This window comes from Dufourea novaeangliae, unplaced genomic scaffold, assembly GCF_001272555.1.
Source record: "Dufourea novaeangliae isolate 0120121106 unplaced genomic scaffold, ASM127255v1 scaffold162, whole genome shotgun sequence".
Taxonomy (NCBI): Eukaryota; Metazoa; Arthropoda; class Insecta; order Hymenoptera; family Halictidae; genus Dufourea; species Dufourea novaeangliae.
The window spans coordinates 953,606-971,845 of NW_015374046.1; the positions used below are offsets into that span (position 1 = coordinate 953,606).

The following is an 18,240-nucleotide window of genomic DNA, read 5'->3' on the forward strand; positions in this document are numbered from 1 at the left end:
GTATGAGATTAAAACAAGAGGCATAGTTACACCGAAGTGAATTAGATGTAACATTAGATTACTGCAAAACTTCTGACCCTTTCAAAGGTTACGTTAAATAGCAGTTTACTTTTATTAGAGATAGTTAGTGCTCTGCGTTACACTACATTTATCAAGTAGATTTTATACTTTGTGGATAATATTTGTACACTCAGTTTATCAATGCATAGTACTTTTATGGCCGGGAGCTCCTAAGTTGCCGACGAATCACATTAGCTGGTGACAAAGTGAGCGAGCAGGACACACGAGATCAAGTGAGATAGAGCGATAACAGAGTAGTCACGTGGTAATGACGTAGTAATGACGTACACGCCCTTACAATGTTAACCATTAGCCGGTGAGATATCACTCTTTCTCCTATGCCATTCAGCTTATTGGGATTCGGCAACTTATCAGCATCCAACTATACTTCGTATTTTGCCAAGAAGTAACGGATGAAATTTATGCAGCAATCTAACAACACAGTATATACATATCTTCCAGGAAGGTGTTCAAATACTTATGGACGGCAGTGTCCGTACTCAGACTCAGACCATTGTAAATTAAGCAACAACTATTCAAAATCGCCCGCACTTTTAGGGGATGTACTGTAATTGCTTCATGTCGCTCAAAATGAACATAATGGCGGTGCGAACGAACTGGGAACGCGTCGTGAAAAATTAATATATTTACATGCACGCACGCGCACACTATGGGTACGGAGGTATTAATCTGTTATTTACAGCTCGAAAAGTTCATAAAATTCAGGTTCATCATCACAGAAAAGCTATATATATATATTGTATATACATATAATGCCTATTTACATGAATGTTTTTTTACCGAAGGCGATTGGAAAAGTAAACTGGAAAACGGCTAAAACGAGCATGCTTGCGCTCGTCATTCGATCGACCACGCTTCTTTTTATTTTCTCTTGGTTTGATCGAAAGAAAAAAAAAAATAAACTAAATACAAATATATACGCACGTGTTTAACGAAACACGCGCGTGCACGATGCGCTCAGGGCGATGAAAGTGGCAGGCACGCGATCTCCGCTTCCTCTAACACGATTAACAACAAAGTCAACAAAACGACGAAAGTAATTAAGAATATATTATTTAAAGTTACACCTCAGTGGGGTACCTCTCGTGATACGTATTTACAGTGATATCTTTGGCGTTATTTCTCGAATAACCTGTCAGATTATACGCGTAAACGGAACGTAAGCGAATTTACGCGAACAAAGGGACGCTCCAGAAAACAAAGGGAACGTGTTGACTGACGGTACAACTGAAAAATTTTAGTTCGCTCAACGCGCAAACGCACTACGCGTAAACGTTCACAAAACGTATTATTTTCAACGATCCTGAGATTCAAAATATTTTTAATGTTTAACGATCGAAGGCAGAAACGAACATTTTCTGCAAACGATGTTCAAACTCAATCACTTCGAACTAGGTAATTTCTCTTAATTCGCGTACATTATTATGAACGCGTGGACACCTTCACTCGTTAGTACATTGTAAACTAAATGGATGACTTCTCTTTCAAGTTTAACGATCGCGTTTCACGATTTCCAATGGCCTTTCTCTACATTTCCCAATTCCACTTAAAAATGGCTTTACTGCTTTGTAAAAGGGACGATGGAAAATGATATTACACCTTTTCGTAAGTGAATCGCTTCGAACGCCTTAATTAGTCTCGCACGTACCTGTAAGCTCGCTATTCTACGAAGGAACCACGAATGTTTAATTAAATGTGAAACTGGTGACTTTTATAGCGGTACGCAGGGGAAAAAAAGATGGCCGCCGCGATATTTCAAACGAACAACAGACGGCGGCGGCGAATTGCAATTCCTTCTTTTTTTTTTTCCATTGGAAGTGTTGTTTTCGTAAATTCCGTTGGATCGATAATAATATATCAAGCGTATATTTGGTACGTCGTAGGTTACAAATTATTCTCTTCCCGAATCGATCGACGGCTAATTTAAACTGTGTTCACGGTCGAAAAAGCGCTATCGGTCTCTTCTTTCTTCGATCCGTTCACGCATTTGCGACACAGGCTAATTAAAGGCATCGCCAGCAGCAGCGCTCCGCTCAGCGCGATAAAAAAGCCGGCCAGGTAAAAAGAGAGATCGTACGTCCCCGTGATATCGTATAGCCACCCTGAAACAATTAGAAAACTATGTTTGTATTTTCAGCATGTTCAAAAACATCGTTCGAGATTGCAACAACAAAACAGGATGACCTTTTCATCGAATCTTAAGGGGTTATTGCTACCTATAAATTTTCTTACAGTACATCATTTTCGAAATATTGTGTAAAAGTTTAAAATTGATCCGACCAAAATTGGAGGATTTGGAAGTTTCAGAGCAGATATAAGGTGGTAGAATCCCTTTCTAGGGGTGCGTGAGTCATGAATACTGTGCCCCAATGCAATTTATGATTGTTAGTAAATACACAAAGCTATATGTAGCCGTAATACTAAGAATAATTATATATAAAAAATTTGCATTGATTTGGTTGGAAACTGACTTGAAACTTTAAACGTGTTTTTCTCAAAACCACATTTTCAGAATCGGTGACCAAAATATCTCGAGAAACGCTGCACCAAACTGATTCAGCTTTGGTGGACTCATTCTATACATAAAAATCTAGTGCCTGATCTTTTTGTATTTCATTGCGTAGTTTTTATTTTATAGATCAAAAATGAACGATTTTTTTGGCGAAAATCGATACTTCGATTTTGAACAGCCGCCATTTTGTCGTAAATTAAATTTTCAGGATAATGAACGATCGGGCACTAGATAATTTAATATATTAACTAAATTTGCTCGGATTTTTTATTTTGGATAAACGAACTCGAAGTTACAATGGTCAACGGAAAACGCCTAATACGGCCGGGAAATCGCTGATATTTCCCCTATTTATTCATATTTAGCATTGAAGAAATTACTATAAGCGCTTTAAAATGTACACTTTCGAATACAGTGACGTATGTTTAAAAAAAGTCTTCAAGTTTCAAAATGTGTGGTGCCGGTCGGACGATATTAATTAACTCGTACAGTACCTATAGTAGTCGACGAAATGGGATTACTGCTATCTACATTGCGGTCGTAGAAAAGAGCAACGAGTGAAAAAGAAAAAGGGATTAGTTCCTCGGTATTACATCTTTTTGAAGACAATAAACGGACGCATAGAAATCTGTTTATGGCATCTACAATACAATGAATTTCCATTATAGAACGGGATTGCTTTTCTTGCTCCATTGTTACATTCATCCGATGTTTTATTATTTAGAATTTTTTTAGAATTTATTTGGAATTTATTTAGAATTTATTATTTTTAAATATTGGAAATTTTTAATTATCGTAAAGTTCAAATACGGATCTTCTGTAGCATTTACAGCTCAGTGTGCAAGTTTAAATTTCCTAAATATTGTCTTGAGTTAAACTCGTTATTCTGTATTTTAGCACAAGATTCAAGGTATGCAATAGTTTTTTTATTCATAGTATGATAGCGTTTGTTGAAACGAATTCAACGATGTTTCACATACTGTTATTGAGCGTAGTAGAAGGTCGTAATTAGTGAAGCTCGAAGGAATCTGATCAACGTAATCACAGCTCGTGTGCTACCAAACTCCACGTAACCGTGCTACGCTACGGGTCGCAGCAAAGCCGCGACTCGCATTGATCTGACTACTTAACATCTCGCTAATTTATGACCTCTTAGTAAACTCAACGACCTTATATGACACATCGTTGAACTCGTCTCAACAAACACTATAATATTTCAATTTCATTAAAAAAAAAAACTAACTTGACCTTGAAATCTCCTCCATTACTCTACCTACAAACAGTGAGATATACCAAATTATGTCTCCCTTATCACTAGAACTACCAAACAAGTCAAAATGACTTGTCAAAATACTCTTACAACGACAATTAAAATGTTATGACAATACATTTTCTCAGATCTTTTGCACCTCTTATTACGATATGAAAGTGAAGAAATTAGTGAATTTCTAAATTTTCAAAAGTTTTCACGTTTATCCACCGATCGAAGCAAATATGCGTTTATCGTCGGTAGTTCTAGTGTTAATACCAAACACTTTTTGTCAGAACATCGTTTTTTATATTTTTCGTTTATTACGAGATATTCCACTAGATTCAGTTCAAACAGGCGCCCTGCGTATGCTCCGCTATTTACCGTCATATGAATCCTACATCTAAAATAAGTAAATTTGCAAATACCGTATTTTCAATCTTTATCACGACACTTACGTGACGTCCGAAAAATGCGATGATTACTGATGATACAAAGTATCATAAACGAACACACAGTGTACTTAACCATAACTGCAACTATACAGCTTTGACCAAAAGTATTAGGCACTCCATGAAATGTGTTTTTTAAAAAGATTTTTGTACTAGGAGGAAATAAAACTGTTGAAATGTAAAACGAACCATTTTTTATTAATTTTGTCAATATTTTGCTGGGCCACTCTTTGGCCTAATGATTGACAATCACAACAATTTCTTTCTGATTTTTACCCTGTTCTTTATAGATATACAGGGTGTCTCAGCTAACACTTTATGAAAATTTTGAGGCGTGGAATTTAAATATTTTACCTTGACATTTTTTGGATGCAATGACCTATTTTTTGTACCATAGGTCGATAGAGTATCAAATTCTGAGTAAAAATGTGTTGACCTTCATGCGTCCTAAACCTAATAGTTACCGAGATATTTACAAAATAATCACTGTATTGAAGTTGAGGGACATCAGTTCGAGCATGTATAGCTTCCAGATAGTAAGTACGTATTAAAAATTATTTTATAAACATCTCGTTAACTATTAGGTTTATAACGTATGAAAGTCAACACATTTTTACTCAGAAAAAATTCCAATGTTTAATATATGTATATTATTTAAATATATAATTTTTTCGCATACTTTCTTATGTGACTAAATTTTCCGTTCAAAACATACAATTTAGAACAAAAGAACTTTTCCCCTACTCCCTCGAGTTTCCAAGATATTCGAAGAAATATATTTTCATCCCCCAAGTTTGGGGGCTGTTATCACCCCCTTCACAGGAACAACAACCGATAAAAAGAAAATACGTGTCAAATATTTTTTTGGAGAACTATCTCCCATATAAATTTCACTTAAATCTGCGTGTGCGGGTTCCGTATGTTCCCCTGTCAAGCTTGTTCCGTACGAAAACAATTAAGCGAATAAACAAGTAAATAAAAAGGAATAAGTACAAGTGTCAATTTTACATGATGTAACGTAGTACGACTTCGTTCGAATATGTAACCAACCAGATTAACATTATAACCAAGTCAATAAGCGCTCGGTGTATTGAAGGAAAAGGGACTTACTCTCCTTTGTCATGATAAGACAATTATGAGACTGAACGTGACTTACATAACACAAAAACGACACGGTAACCCGTTAAAAAGTATTCTGTGTACAGTGCCCACTATAATCGGATCAAATTCAATTGACCGCTCAAGGCCACTTCCCCGATTGTGAATCATGTCAGACACGATTCTTATTATGACGTCATGGGCTGGCTTACCTCCTTGTTTACCAGGCACACAGCGTGCGAGTCTAGATTCGCGTGAGACGATGAAGGAGGCGACACTATTCATTCGGTGGCCTTGAGCAGACAATTGTATTCCGTATGACAGACGAAATTTTGAAACATCGCGGACCAGTCGGTTTTATCGCCAGCTGTACTTTCGATACGGTCATATCTGCTGAAAAACGTATCACACAATAGAACTGTACGAACCGCACGCGTACTTTAGAGCAACACAAAAGTTAGCAATGCTTCTATATGCTTAGATATTGGTAGATATTTACAATAAGGGAGCCACCTCCGATTTCAATGATTTTTCCATATATTGTCTAGGTCATCACCCTGAGTAGTATTGTAAAGGTTTTAGTTGGAGGTCGCCGTTTATAAAAAAATTATTGCCAACAAAACTGTAGCTATATCCTTATTTTTTTTTTTTTAATTTTTAAATAGTTCCCCGGTATAAAAACAGGGCATTTATTTAAAACAATTGCAAAATAAATGGTTGAAAAATATGTTTTTCCAACTGAAATAATTTTTATTTGGTACTCTTATGTCTCCGCTGTAAGTACCCAGAAAGCTCATTTCAATCAGTTTTTTTGTTCAGTAGGTATGATTTATTGAAAAAAGGTTGACCCTAAATTTCAAACAGCTATAGAAACAACAACTTTGAAAATTTTCAAAAATCCTTCGAGATACGTTCATATATCGTTGAAGACTACAACATATCCAAAGTTGAAGAAAATCCGAAATGGTGCTCCAAAAAGTGTCCAATTTCGCGTGGAATGACCCGTATGTTCCATTCATTACATAATGAGAATTTTATAACAACGTTAGAAAGTAATTTTTCCCTTACCAGCCAGCGGAGGACCCATAAGATTAGCCACACCCTGAACCAAAAGCAGCAGGCCGTAAGCGTTCGTGAACCTCTCCAGCGTGATCAGTTCGACGAGGATGATGCTGGTGAGACTGTAGTTCGCCGCGATGAACAGCCCGAAAGCACCAGAGATTGCGCACAGTGAATAATAACTGCTGACCACCATGGGTATCAAAGCTGTCACTGCACCGCAGAGAGCCATGCACACCGCGTACACGATGGACGCGTTTACCCATGCTCTGTCGCCTGCCCAACCGAGAAGAATCTGAAACGAATCATCAAAATTCTTCTGAATTATTTGTTAGAACGAAAAATTAAAATAAAATATCTTCTGTTTTAATAATACGTTTAATTCATCGGAGAGTCCATATACAGTGAGTCATAGAAGTATTCGTACCCTCGAAAGTTTTTAATTCGAATGATTAATATTCTTTAACAATATACACTCTGGAACATTTATCGATAAGGATATGTTGTGCAATAACTAAGCTTTCGAATGATGTATCATTAATTGAAAATAAGAATATACGTAAATGGAAATTTAAGCAAATCGTCGAAAATCTAATCTCATAAAAATATTCTAACAAGGGAAGGCACGGAAGTGTCCCCCTCCAATTGTTATGAAAATTCGGATGTCTGTTAAGCAGTCAAAAATAAGGGATACGTATTTTTTTTTATCGGCTGAGACGTGACTTTAAGGGGTCAAACCACCCCTCAAAGTTTCGATCTGAAATTTTTGTGACATAAACAAGTTATATTTTATTTGTTAGTACCATATTATTCTACACAAAAAACAGCAAACCTCGTCCATTAGAAGTTTTCATATATCTCCTCTGGTTTTCGAGATAGTACTTTCGAGTCGAAACTTCGAGGGGAGGTTTCACCCCTTAAAGTCGCGTATCAGCCGATAAAAAAATATACGTATCCCTTATTTTTGACTGCTTAACAGACATACGAAGTTTCATCAAAATAGGATGGGGACACATCCGTGTCTTCCTTTGTATGTCGTACAATTTAAGGAATTTGCAAATATTTACAAATATTTTGAACTAGTATGAGTACGAATATTTTTGTGAGTTTTATTTATATTACAGAGTCCTCTCGATTATCGTCTGGCTTGTTCTAGACACTCATTGTCCAAGCGTTGTCCCCACTACGGAGGGGGGAGGGGGGTAGGACTTGTCAAGCGCATACTTTGTTGTCCCTCCGCTTTTGTTGCCGAGGCTCGGGAATTGGGCTTCAAGCAAAGAACGAATTTCCGAAGGTCCGAAACCATTATGACATGTTAAAATTGTCGTTTTTTACTTTGAATCTTATATGTTAATAATTACATTTAATCAAACAGAATTTTGTTTATTTTTATTTATAAATGTATTTCTCTTAAATGATGATTTTAATACAGAGGCTCCGTAATTGGGACACATACCCCAATACGGACGACGTTTACGGAGCTTCTCATTTTAAGGGTTGACACAGATTCAACGATGTGAAAGGTACACTTTCTTCCATAGAATCGATCGTTAACGGACAAACGTTCCGAGAATTACTTCTATGTTAATAATCCCACCCCAACACACACAATGCACACACACTGCAGATAACACTCGCGTGACGTAAGCTCAGGGTCAAAAGGAGTTTACAGTCAAATGAGATCAGAGAGTGTGAGAGGAACTCGACGATGCCGCCCGCGTCACAGGGTGCTCTAAGACGGGAGTGACGTAGGGTATGTGTCCCAATTAGGGAGGCTTTAAGTCAGTTTGCGCAATCAAGTATTTATTAAAAAAATACTGCTATATAAATTTCATATTGTGAAAATCAATGTCAGTTACTAAACAATTCCCTTTTATAAAGGAATTTTTTTGAAATAGAAAAATTAAATCTTTGTAATGTATTTAATTAAATAATGTAATGCATATATTTTTTTTCTAAGTGGAGGCGTTTCGGAGATTTGAAGGTTAACTTCGTTTTTTTAAATGGAATATTATATTTTTTATACCAAAATATCTAAGAGCGTTAAATTTTGAGTAAAAAAGTACTGACCTTTATTAGCCTAATAATGAACGAATAATTTCACTTTGTTTCTTGAAAATGGTCTGTGTGTAATGTCAAGTTGGAGATTCAATACCAGCAAAGATTTTGTGTAAGACCGCGGAGTTTACGTGACAATGTTTATCAACATGACCGATTCTGCGTATGAAGTCGTAATCGCCTATTCCGTTCATGATTCAGTATTCAAGTTATCATCAGTGTTTATACGTGACTATCTCGGTAAGATAAAAGCAAAAATAAAATTTAGTAATTGTGAAAAAGTGGATATGCTTGTAGTTTATGGTGAGTACCATAGAAATGCAACAAGAGCTATAGCTATGTATGTCGAAAGGGTCTAGCCGGGTAAGTATGGAAAACTAGCTCCAGCACCAATTTTAGTATTTATGTTTACCAAATAATGCTCTTTGCCTAAAAAACAACTGTGAGTAATTTCAAATCTCTATCCCCTCTCGGAAGGGAGATATGAGGATAACAACCCTAAACTTTACCATTTTTTTTTTCAACAACTAGTTAAGATATTTGAATGCTTCAAAATGCAAATAGTAGGTAATTTTTAGCTCTAAAACATATTTTTCCGAAATTGTAATTATTAAAAGTAGAAGTAAAAGAATTAATTTTTTGGGGGTGGTTTTTGCAAACATCCCTTCGAGTGACACCTACGAAAAAAATTAGAAGTAACGCGTCACTATTTAGTTTATTATCTATATAAGTTGCAGAAGGGTTGGTTTGGTGGAACATATTAAAAAAAAATAAGACCAATATAATACCTCTCACAAGGGGGGCCGCATGATCAATAGGAAAGCGAAAAAACATGCATCTTTAGAAATTTCTTTTAGACTTTAGACAAACCTAGAAACCACAAAATTTTAGCAATTTTTTATCCAATAGAAGTTATTCAGGGTGAACAAGTTGCGTGGACCACCCTTTATATATATATATATATATTATTATTATATATAAAATTTATTATATTATTTGAATATATATATATATATTTTTAAATAATATAATACATATATATATACATATATATTATTTAAAAAAATTCCACATAAATAATATTCATGTCGTTCCTAAATATTGTCACACTGAGAAATAATAGGTGTATCATTCTATTAACAAAAAATTATATCTATATTGGTACCATCGAAGAAAATGATCAAATGATCGTGAAAAACATTTCTGCTACATCGTGTTTCGCCCCTTGTAATTTTTACTAACACAGGAAGTTTCCCAACCTCAAAACTTGTATTTTTGGACTCTACTTGTCGAGTACTGTTAGAGACTGTAAGGATCGGTCAGAAACTTTTGATGCTCCAAAACGTAGTTCAGCCTACATTTTTCTAATATAGGTGTCACAAAAGACAAGGTTGCCTGCTTCTAATAGACCACACTGCATATTTCTGTGAATGCTTGTATTTCGCCAAAGCACCGGCAATAAAGTTGCAAAGTGTGAACAAACAGAAATACATCTTTTTTAAATCATGTCTTCAATATCACTCTACCGAAGAGTTTCGTTGTTAACTATTGAACGCTAATTGTTTCCAGTCAATTTACTCAAAATATAAGTAGAAGAGTAAACTGACAAGAGAAAGAGTTACGGTGGCGAAATTTTCAGAAATTTCATTCGCTTCGGTGAGCACACCTTTCAGACATTACGTGGCGGTGAACTGGCAGGTGGAAATAACGATTCTTCAGCGGCCGATAAACAGCAGTGAAGCGAACTAATATCGGGGCCACATAAAGGAACAAAGTCTACCACGAAGGAGAGGCCCGGTGAACAATGAACGCCCGATATTTGGAAATATCGGCCTGTCAACGAACCGACAAGCCCCAACGTTAAGTCAACGCGAGCTGTATCGTGTTTTTATTGTCAGACGTTAAGGGTGATATACGTTTCTACGAATGTTGTGGTCATTCGGGCGAAATTTATTATTCTTTTTACTAATGATATAAACAAATTAATCGATCGGCTGAAAAAATGTATATCCACTGTTTTCGAGGACTACAGTATTGTCTCGATGAGTGCCATGAATGCTCCGAAGCGGATCCAAGTACGTCGCACTCATCGAGACATTACTGTATTCTGTTTATTTATTTTCTTAAACAAAAAACAATCTTTAGAGTTGGATATATCAATTGTTGTAAATACAGAATCATATTCCTCGGTGATAAAAAATAAATAAATGAAGATACAGGTGAATCCACACTGACCCACTGAATGATAAAATTTGGCAGAAAAATCGAAATTCAATTCTAAATATCATATAGACATTATAAAATATTAGAATTAATTTACAGAAAATAAAACTAACAATTAAAATTTTTTTTTCTTTTTATTTATAAGTAATTGAAAATAAGTGATTCATTTGGTCTTTCTTGTGGATTTCTAAACACAAAGTAATTATCATTATGAAGTAGTTCTCAATGACTAAGTTATAAAAGGTCCCGAGTTACCTAAGTAGGAAAAAGTTCCATTTAAAATACATAAAACTGACTGCAGCAGTTTATTGCAGAAAATAAATAGTATCAAACTCTTAAAATGGAACAAGTAGAGGAATCGAAGAATATTAAAAACCCAGGATATGTTTTACCAAATGATAGGTATGTACTCCAAGGGTTAAGGCTCTAAAATAGTGACGGATAACATGTTACTTACGATTTAATTTACGATCACATTAAAGGCTTAAAGGTAATCCTCCTATAACACGGTTAATTCGGACCGTTTCATACGGAAATGGTATAAACCGACACGGCGGCGCAGTAACACTTTTATTATTCGTACAAACGGAATCCCCGCTTATGAAACCGTTATAAGTCGGCGTTATGAGGACTATGCATGTTTATTACGTTGTATTACATCGAGTCTGTCTTACGGATCGGTCTTATACAATTTTTCTACCGTATTATACCGAAAGCTTTTGTTTAAAACAAAAACCGTCTAAGAATACCGCATTATAGGAGGATTACCCGTATCGCTTCACCGACTACGTTCTTTAACTACAAAATTGTGTACACTAACGGTCAAAAATATGTTACGAGCCCAGGCCGTAATAACCCGGGAGGCTGGCGAGTATAGGTTTTTCAAAGAATATGGTATCAGTTTGTTAGTAAAGTCGCGGACGAATCTGACGCGGAGCCAGGGAGTCGCTAGGATGTTTGAAAGCGAGGACGAACCTCATGCAAAATCAGGGAGCCGCAGGATTGGCCAAGTTTTTTGGACGAAACCGATGCGAAATCAGAGAATCAGTGGGTTAAAAATACTCTTGGATAAATGTAATGTACGGACGAACCTGATGCGAAATCATGGAGCCGCAGGATTGGCCACGTTTCGTGGACGAACCCGATGTGAAATCGGGGAGCCACTGGGTTAAAAATACTCTTGGATAAATGTAATGTACAGACGAACCTGATGCGAAATCATGGAGCCGCAGGATTGGCCACGTTTCGCGGACGAACCCGATGCGAAATCGGGGAGCCACTGGGTTAAAAATACTCTTGGATAAATGTAATGTACGGACGAACCTGATGCGAAATCATGGAGCCGCGGGATTGGCCACGTTTCGTGGACGAACCCGATGCGAAATCGGAGAGCCACTGGGTTAAAAATACTCTTGGATAAATGTAATGTACGGACGAACCTGATGCGAAATCATGGAGCCGCAGGATTGGCCACGTTTCGTGGACGAACCCGATGCGAAATCGGGGAGCCACTGGGTTAAAAATACTCTTGGATAAATGTAATGTACGAACGAACCTGATGCGAAATCATGGAGCCGCAGGATTGGCCACGTTTCGTGGACGAACCCGATGCGAAATCGGGGAGCCACTGGGTTATAAATACTCTTGGGTAAATGTAATGCACGGATGAACCTGTTAGGAAATGTTAGTTTTACTCCCTCGTTTACTTGAGAGATAACGAAAACGTAAGGGCGTTTTCCTTTGCCGGGTGCGAGCTCAGACTATTAGAGCGAGAGGTATGAGAGAAAATTCTTCATACGTAACAAGTATAAGATCGGGTCTGATAAGTAAAAAGGGAGGCAAATATTGTTCTAAGAAGATTCGATGAAAGTAATATGCTAAAACTGAATGGAAACATTTTTGTAAATGGATTTCGTAAATGTGACTAACCCCGTGAGGCGCGCTTAAAAAAATCCTCAAAAAAAGTCACTTTTTCCTGTAATGAGGTTTGGTTTGAATTTCTTTGACTTCTATTATATCCGTCTATTAGATACTCTGTCCTCATGAACTTCAGGCATTATTATCGTCGAACTTTCTTTAAAAAAAATAGGAGGAGCACTCATTCATTTTCGTCCTTTATCGAGCACTCTAGAGTTAACCTATCCCAAAAGTCCGCAGTAATACCCACACTTACCCTAGTGTATGTGACGCAACACATACGAAATTGAAAGAGATAGTAATTTGCATAAAAAAACTTAAGATAACGTGAAAAATTCTTACCTCCCCGCCTGTATTAGTGATCCCGATGACCGATATAAGAATGGACGCATCAGTCTGGTTGAATCCCTTCTCGATTGCGTTGTCCGTCAGGTAGACGTAGGGCACGTCGTACCAGGTGTGCAGCAGAAAATTACTGATCGCGAACAACAAGAAACGGGAGTCAGCGAAGTGGGAGAAATCGAGCATGTCCACGACGAGATCCCAGAATTCCCATAATCCAGCGTACCAAACCAGTTTCGTTTTCGCTATGGTGGTCATCGAGTTTCTATAAATATCCGGACAACTGGACGCTCTCAGCCGGTAACGATTTATATTTAACATGGCACCTCTGTAGGTAAGGCTGTGTCTATGGACTCTGATGTCCTTCAGATAAGCGGTTGGCACCCTCTTGGAGTGTTCCTGAGTGCTGGACCGTCTCACCGCGCTATCCAGATTGGTCTTCTTCGACCACCACAAACGCCACGCGGCGTCCGACTGCTGTTGCTGAAAGGTCGCCTGCTCGTCGTTCGGCGAGGCCTTGTTCTTGTTCTCCTCGACCTTCAGCTCGGACAACGAGCTGGGTGTGGGCGCGAACCTCGCCGACGGGGTGCTAAGCTGATCGTGAAGCGCCCCGGAATCGCTGAAGCTTCTCGATGATATCAGCAGGCTCGGGTAATTCTGCAGCAGCACATTGTAAACATTCTTCCGTGTGCTAAGCAGCTCCAACACCTCTAGCGGGACCCTCTCGCCGTTTTTCACGAAAGTCGGCAAACTGACCAGGCTCGAGAACAACTTTTCGCCGTCCTCCTCGTCCTGTAACCGAAGATTCTCCATGATCGTCAGTGTGTTCAGGGAACTATTCGCGGAGACCGAGTCCGCGCTGGAGCTCTGTATCCTGCTCCGTTTCTTCTCTCTGTTCTTTCGCCTCTCCTCCGTTTTCGCTTTCGCCCTGATGGTCGTCCATTCCAGATCCCTCATCAGACACCCGCACACCGCTAAATTCAGAAACAGACCGGCCAGAATCAGCGTGGTCCCCCGCCAACCATACTCGGCGAGCAGATACTGGGTCACCGGTGCGAAGATGAACGTCCCGATACCGCTTCCGCACACGGACAAACCGGTCGCGAACGATCTCTTCTTGTCGAAGTAATACGCGACGATCACCACCGCCGCCACGAAACATAGGGACAAACCGAAACCGGCCAGAATACCGAACGTGAACACCAGAACCTCCATCGAATTCGCGTAGGAGCTGATTACGAAGCCGGTCGTCGCTAGAATACTTCCTGCTATGGACACCCGTCGACAGCCGTACCGATCCGTTAAAAAGCTGGCTACCGGGCCCGATAACAGGGGCATAGCCATGAACAGACTGCCGATCCAGGCGGTCTTCGATTTCCCTTCGCCGAAGTAGTTCAAGAATTCGACGTAGAGCACACCGAACGAGAACGTGATCCCGTCCGCTATGAGATTGACCATAAATGAGGCGACGACCACCACCCAGCCCCATCCTCCATCGGGCGGCGTAGCCTCGCATAGCTGGTCCAGGCTGGAATTATCATCTGTACTGCTGGTCGCCGACGTGGGTATCGAAGGACTTGGCTGTGAACGATCGTCCCGCGTGTATTGCTTCTTCGAGTCTTTATTGAACTGCACATGGTGTTGTTGCTTGTCGTCCCTGAGTGACTTTCCATTAACCAGCTTCTCGGTGCTCTTCTCGGAGGACAAGCGACTCTTCGAGGACATAATCCTCGGAGGGGAGCCGAAGATTGAATTCCTTTCCGTGAACATACTCCTGCGCTTCTGTGGGCTGGAAGCATCCTCTTTGTGCAGACTGTCCAGCCTTTTTACGGAGTTCTGCGACAGTTCGTTCAATTCCTGCCTAGCCTCGTGCCGTATCTTGGAGCCAGGCTCGTCGTAGCTGTTGTACGGTTTCTCTAAACATCGTCCATCCTCGTCATCCTCGGATTTCTCGGTCGCCGCGTCGTTCTCGAAACTCTGATCGCTCAAGGACTTCGACTGTTCCTCCGAAAGAATACCGATCTGGTCGGAATTCTTCCGAAACCGCGGCACATCCTTCACTATCAAGTTCAGATCTGTCAACGCGGCGTCGCTGCTCTTACGGTGTTCTGTTTTACGGGGATTCTCTTGCAGCGTTCGGCTCGACGAACGTTTCTTTTCGATCAACAGCTCCTCGTCGCTCTTTCGCGGCGCTATCTCGTCGTTGTTGGCGTCAACGCGCGATTCGGCGCTGTGATCAGTGTCGCCTCTGATACTTCCTCCACTTTTGATCGTTTCGTTCGATTCGGTCAGCTTCTCCTCGCCGTTGAACTTGGTCCACTCAGCCATGATGACGATGCCAAGGAGGAGGAAGAAGAGAAGGAGGAGGAGGAGATGGCTGCCCTTTTAAACACAATTGTCCGATAACCAACGTGGCGACATTGAACCCACTACTACTCCCTTTCTTTCGTTGACCGTTTAACGATCCTTTGGGATTTCTTTTTCTTACAGTATACTCGTGGACTTTCGTATTTCTTTTCTTTTTGTTTGTCGCTATCTTAATAATAATAATATAGGTTACCTATAATCTCCTTTCGTACTTTCTCTTTGCTTCCCTTCGATTCTAGATATTCTCGTAGCACTTTGTAACACGCACGCACCCCATTAGATAAAAAGTTAAATCGCACGAATAACCGCGGCGATGGCTGAACCGAACCAGAGTCGGTCTAGTTTCGTCCTTGATTTAAACAACGGTAAACACGGCCATTCGTACAGCTGTCTGGTAAACTGACGGCGTAACGGCAACAACGACGCTGGGGATTCGGACAATATATAGTTCTTTGAAGGCTGGCTGATCGCACCTGGACCGCCACCATCGCAAACGTGGCCCAGGATACGCGAAGTTTTCCTTCTTCTCGGGCCCTGGTTAATCGGGACCGCCTCCTCCTCCGCGTAACGATCGTCAACCCAGGCACCCATACGGCGAACAATATGGCTTCGGATCTTGCGGTGTATGCTGAAATTAAAATACAGAAATTTCGTCAATATGTTTCATTCATCTTAACTTCTTCAAGGGTGAATTTATTAAATCTAGGGTGACGAACGTGAGTCACCTAAAATCCAGACTTTAAGCTCATCGCTATAACGTATGCTAAAACGTTGAATGAAATGTTTAAACTGTTACGTCCCACCCGTTATAGAAAAACTTCTGATATAAGAAATTCCGTCGCCACTGCCCGGATGTTGTCCTGTACTCAGGTTGCATAGTGTCAGCGAAGACAATATCAGCGTTATACCGCGGATTACCATCAGGGCATTCAACCTCTTTACTTCCACTAACTTGTAGAAATTATATACAGGGTGTAACAAAAATTTGGGGGACCCGGAAATGGGTGACTCGTGAGGTGATATGAAACAAGTTTTTCCTTAGCAAAAATGTTATCCGAGGCTTTGTTAATGAGATATTAACGAAAAACCTGGACCAATCAGAACGTGAGTCTGCCGGTCGAGTTCCCGCGGTAACGTTGGCTACGCGCTGCGATTCGTAGCCAATATTACCGTACCAATATCATGATAATTTTTTATTCAAAGAAATTTATTCGGCGGAAAAAATATCACATTTCTAAAATTATAAATGTAGGTTCATGCTGTGAAAAAGATGTTAAAGAATATGTACATGCAATGCTGGGTCAGTTGGTTGAATATTTTTTCAGTTATTTATTTCGAAAAATTTATTTATCCGTGGTGTTTCGAATAAAGATAAATCAAGTTATTCGAAGTTAGGAATAACAGATATAGATAAATTATCTTTTATTTGAATCGTTATTTAAATAACTTTTTATCTAGATATTACCCATATCTGGTCAAAAGTGACCCAGCTTCGCTTTCCATGGGTCAGTCTTCCGTGGGTTAAGAAAAAAAATATTTTTTCTCTACTTTTCAGCTGTATTTGTTAAAAATATATTGATAAACATTGACAGCAATCAACTGGTAGGATCTTTTTTTCGTTGCAGAATTTACTAATGACTATCTAATCACAAGAATGTTCATTGTATTTTCATGATTGAAAGAGAACCTAAAGGTGCACAAATGTGCCAATATCCTTCAAAAGGTTGATGATTTACGACTTAACAAACTTAACACTTCTGACTATTATACTCACTTCAAGCATAATCTCCGTTGGGCCTGAAGCTGATAAGCACGCGACCGTATTGATAGTACATGCAATGAAGTGACAAAGTAATCTGTATCAATGAAAGGATAGTGGAGTTTATTTCTCGTTTATCGTCTATCGACTATCAGACGACTGTCCAAAATCCAGTATAGCAAATGATTAGATAATATTTAATAGAATCTTTTACTATATTTAGTATACCTGATAGAACATTTAACCGGAGTAAAATTTTTATTTTACTCCAGTGTCCCTGAATTAGCCCTTGAAAATCTATAGTTAGCTAAACAGTCGGCCTGTTGGCAAGTTATCTACAGAATCAGTACAGACTACCGTGTATTTACTTGTTCACCAATAGAAACGGATAGAAACGGACCAACCCAAAACTGAATATGCCTTGCAGAGGATATGATGGACCTGATATTGACGACCTCGAAGATATCTAATACGATCAGACCCACCCAGGACCTAATAGGCTAATACGATGCGGCCTATCAGGAATTCGATAAACTTACTGCTGTTGATACAAAAGTCATGCGGCGAGGTAGCAGTTCGTTCGAATTCGTGAAAATGATTAGAAACCGATGTCATAGATTTCAAAAAAACTCAAAGATATTGGAAAATAGATAGGTTCTAAAAATACTGAAACTATCAGAGTAATGAGGCAATATTGGATATAATGTATTATATCAATTACTATTATTGTACGTATATATGTATTATTATTCTACCGCTCACCAATTTTATTTCTCATTACATCAAATCAGCTTTCCTAAGCAAACCACAAAACATTAAGAGAAAATTACATATTAGAAGATAAGTATAGTTTATTCGTTCATCTAGTATTTGTTAAATGTAGTCCATTATATTTTCACTACAGTACTATCTCGATGAGTGCAACGTACTCAGGTCTACTTCGGAGGATACGTAGCAAGGCGGAAAGGTTTTCAGCCCCGCATAAATTTGTTTTTCTTTTTGCCCGAAGCCGAACATCTACAGGAAACGAACGAGTGAATAAAATGAGTACAGAAATTATTTATATGTATATGTGCATTGAAAGGTTGAAATGCACTGCTGAATATGAAAGAGAAAAACGGAA

General features: G+C 38.9%; 1 protein-coding gene across 3 annotated transcripts in view; it reads right to left on the reverse strand.

The window, feature by feature from the left end:
* Positions 1 to 1,605: 1,605 nt before the first annotated feature.
* LOC107189796 overlaps positions 1,606 to 18,240 on the reverse strand; it is a 28,645-nt gene continuing 12,010 nt past the window's right edge. The window contains exons 2-4 of one of the 3 annotated variants that reach the window (XM_015578456.1): positions 12,992 to 15,986; positions 6,461 to 6,746; positions 1,606 to 2,183 (exon numbers count right to left, since the gene is read on the reverse strand). In XM_015578456.1, the coding sequence (XP_015433942.1) occupies positions 2,005 to 2,183; positions 6,461 to 6,746; positions 12,992 to 15,319 (2,793 nt within the window). In that variant the 5' untranslated portion in view covers positions 15,320 to 15,986 and the 3' untranslated portion in view covers positions 1,606 to 2,004. Of the gene's footprint in view, positions 2,201 to 5,635; positions 5,786 to 6,460; positions 6,747 to 12,991; positions 15,987 to 18,240 lie in introns of those variants that run through there. The other 2 variants (XM_015578459.1, XM_015578457.1) reach the window with 2 other exon arrangements.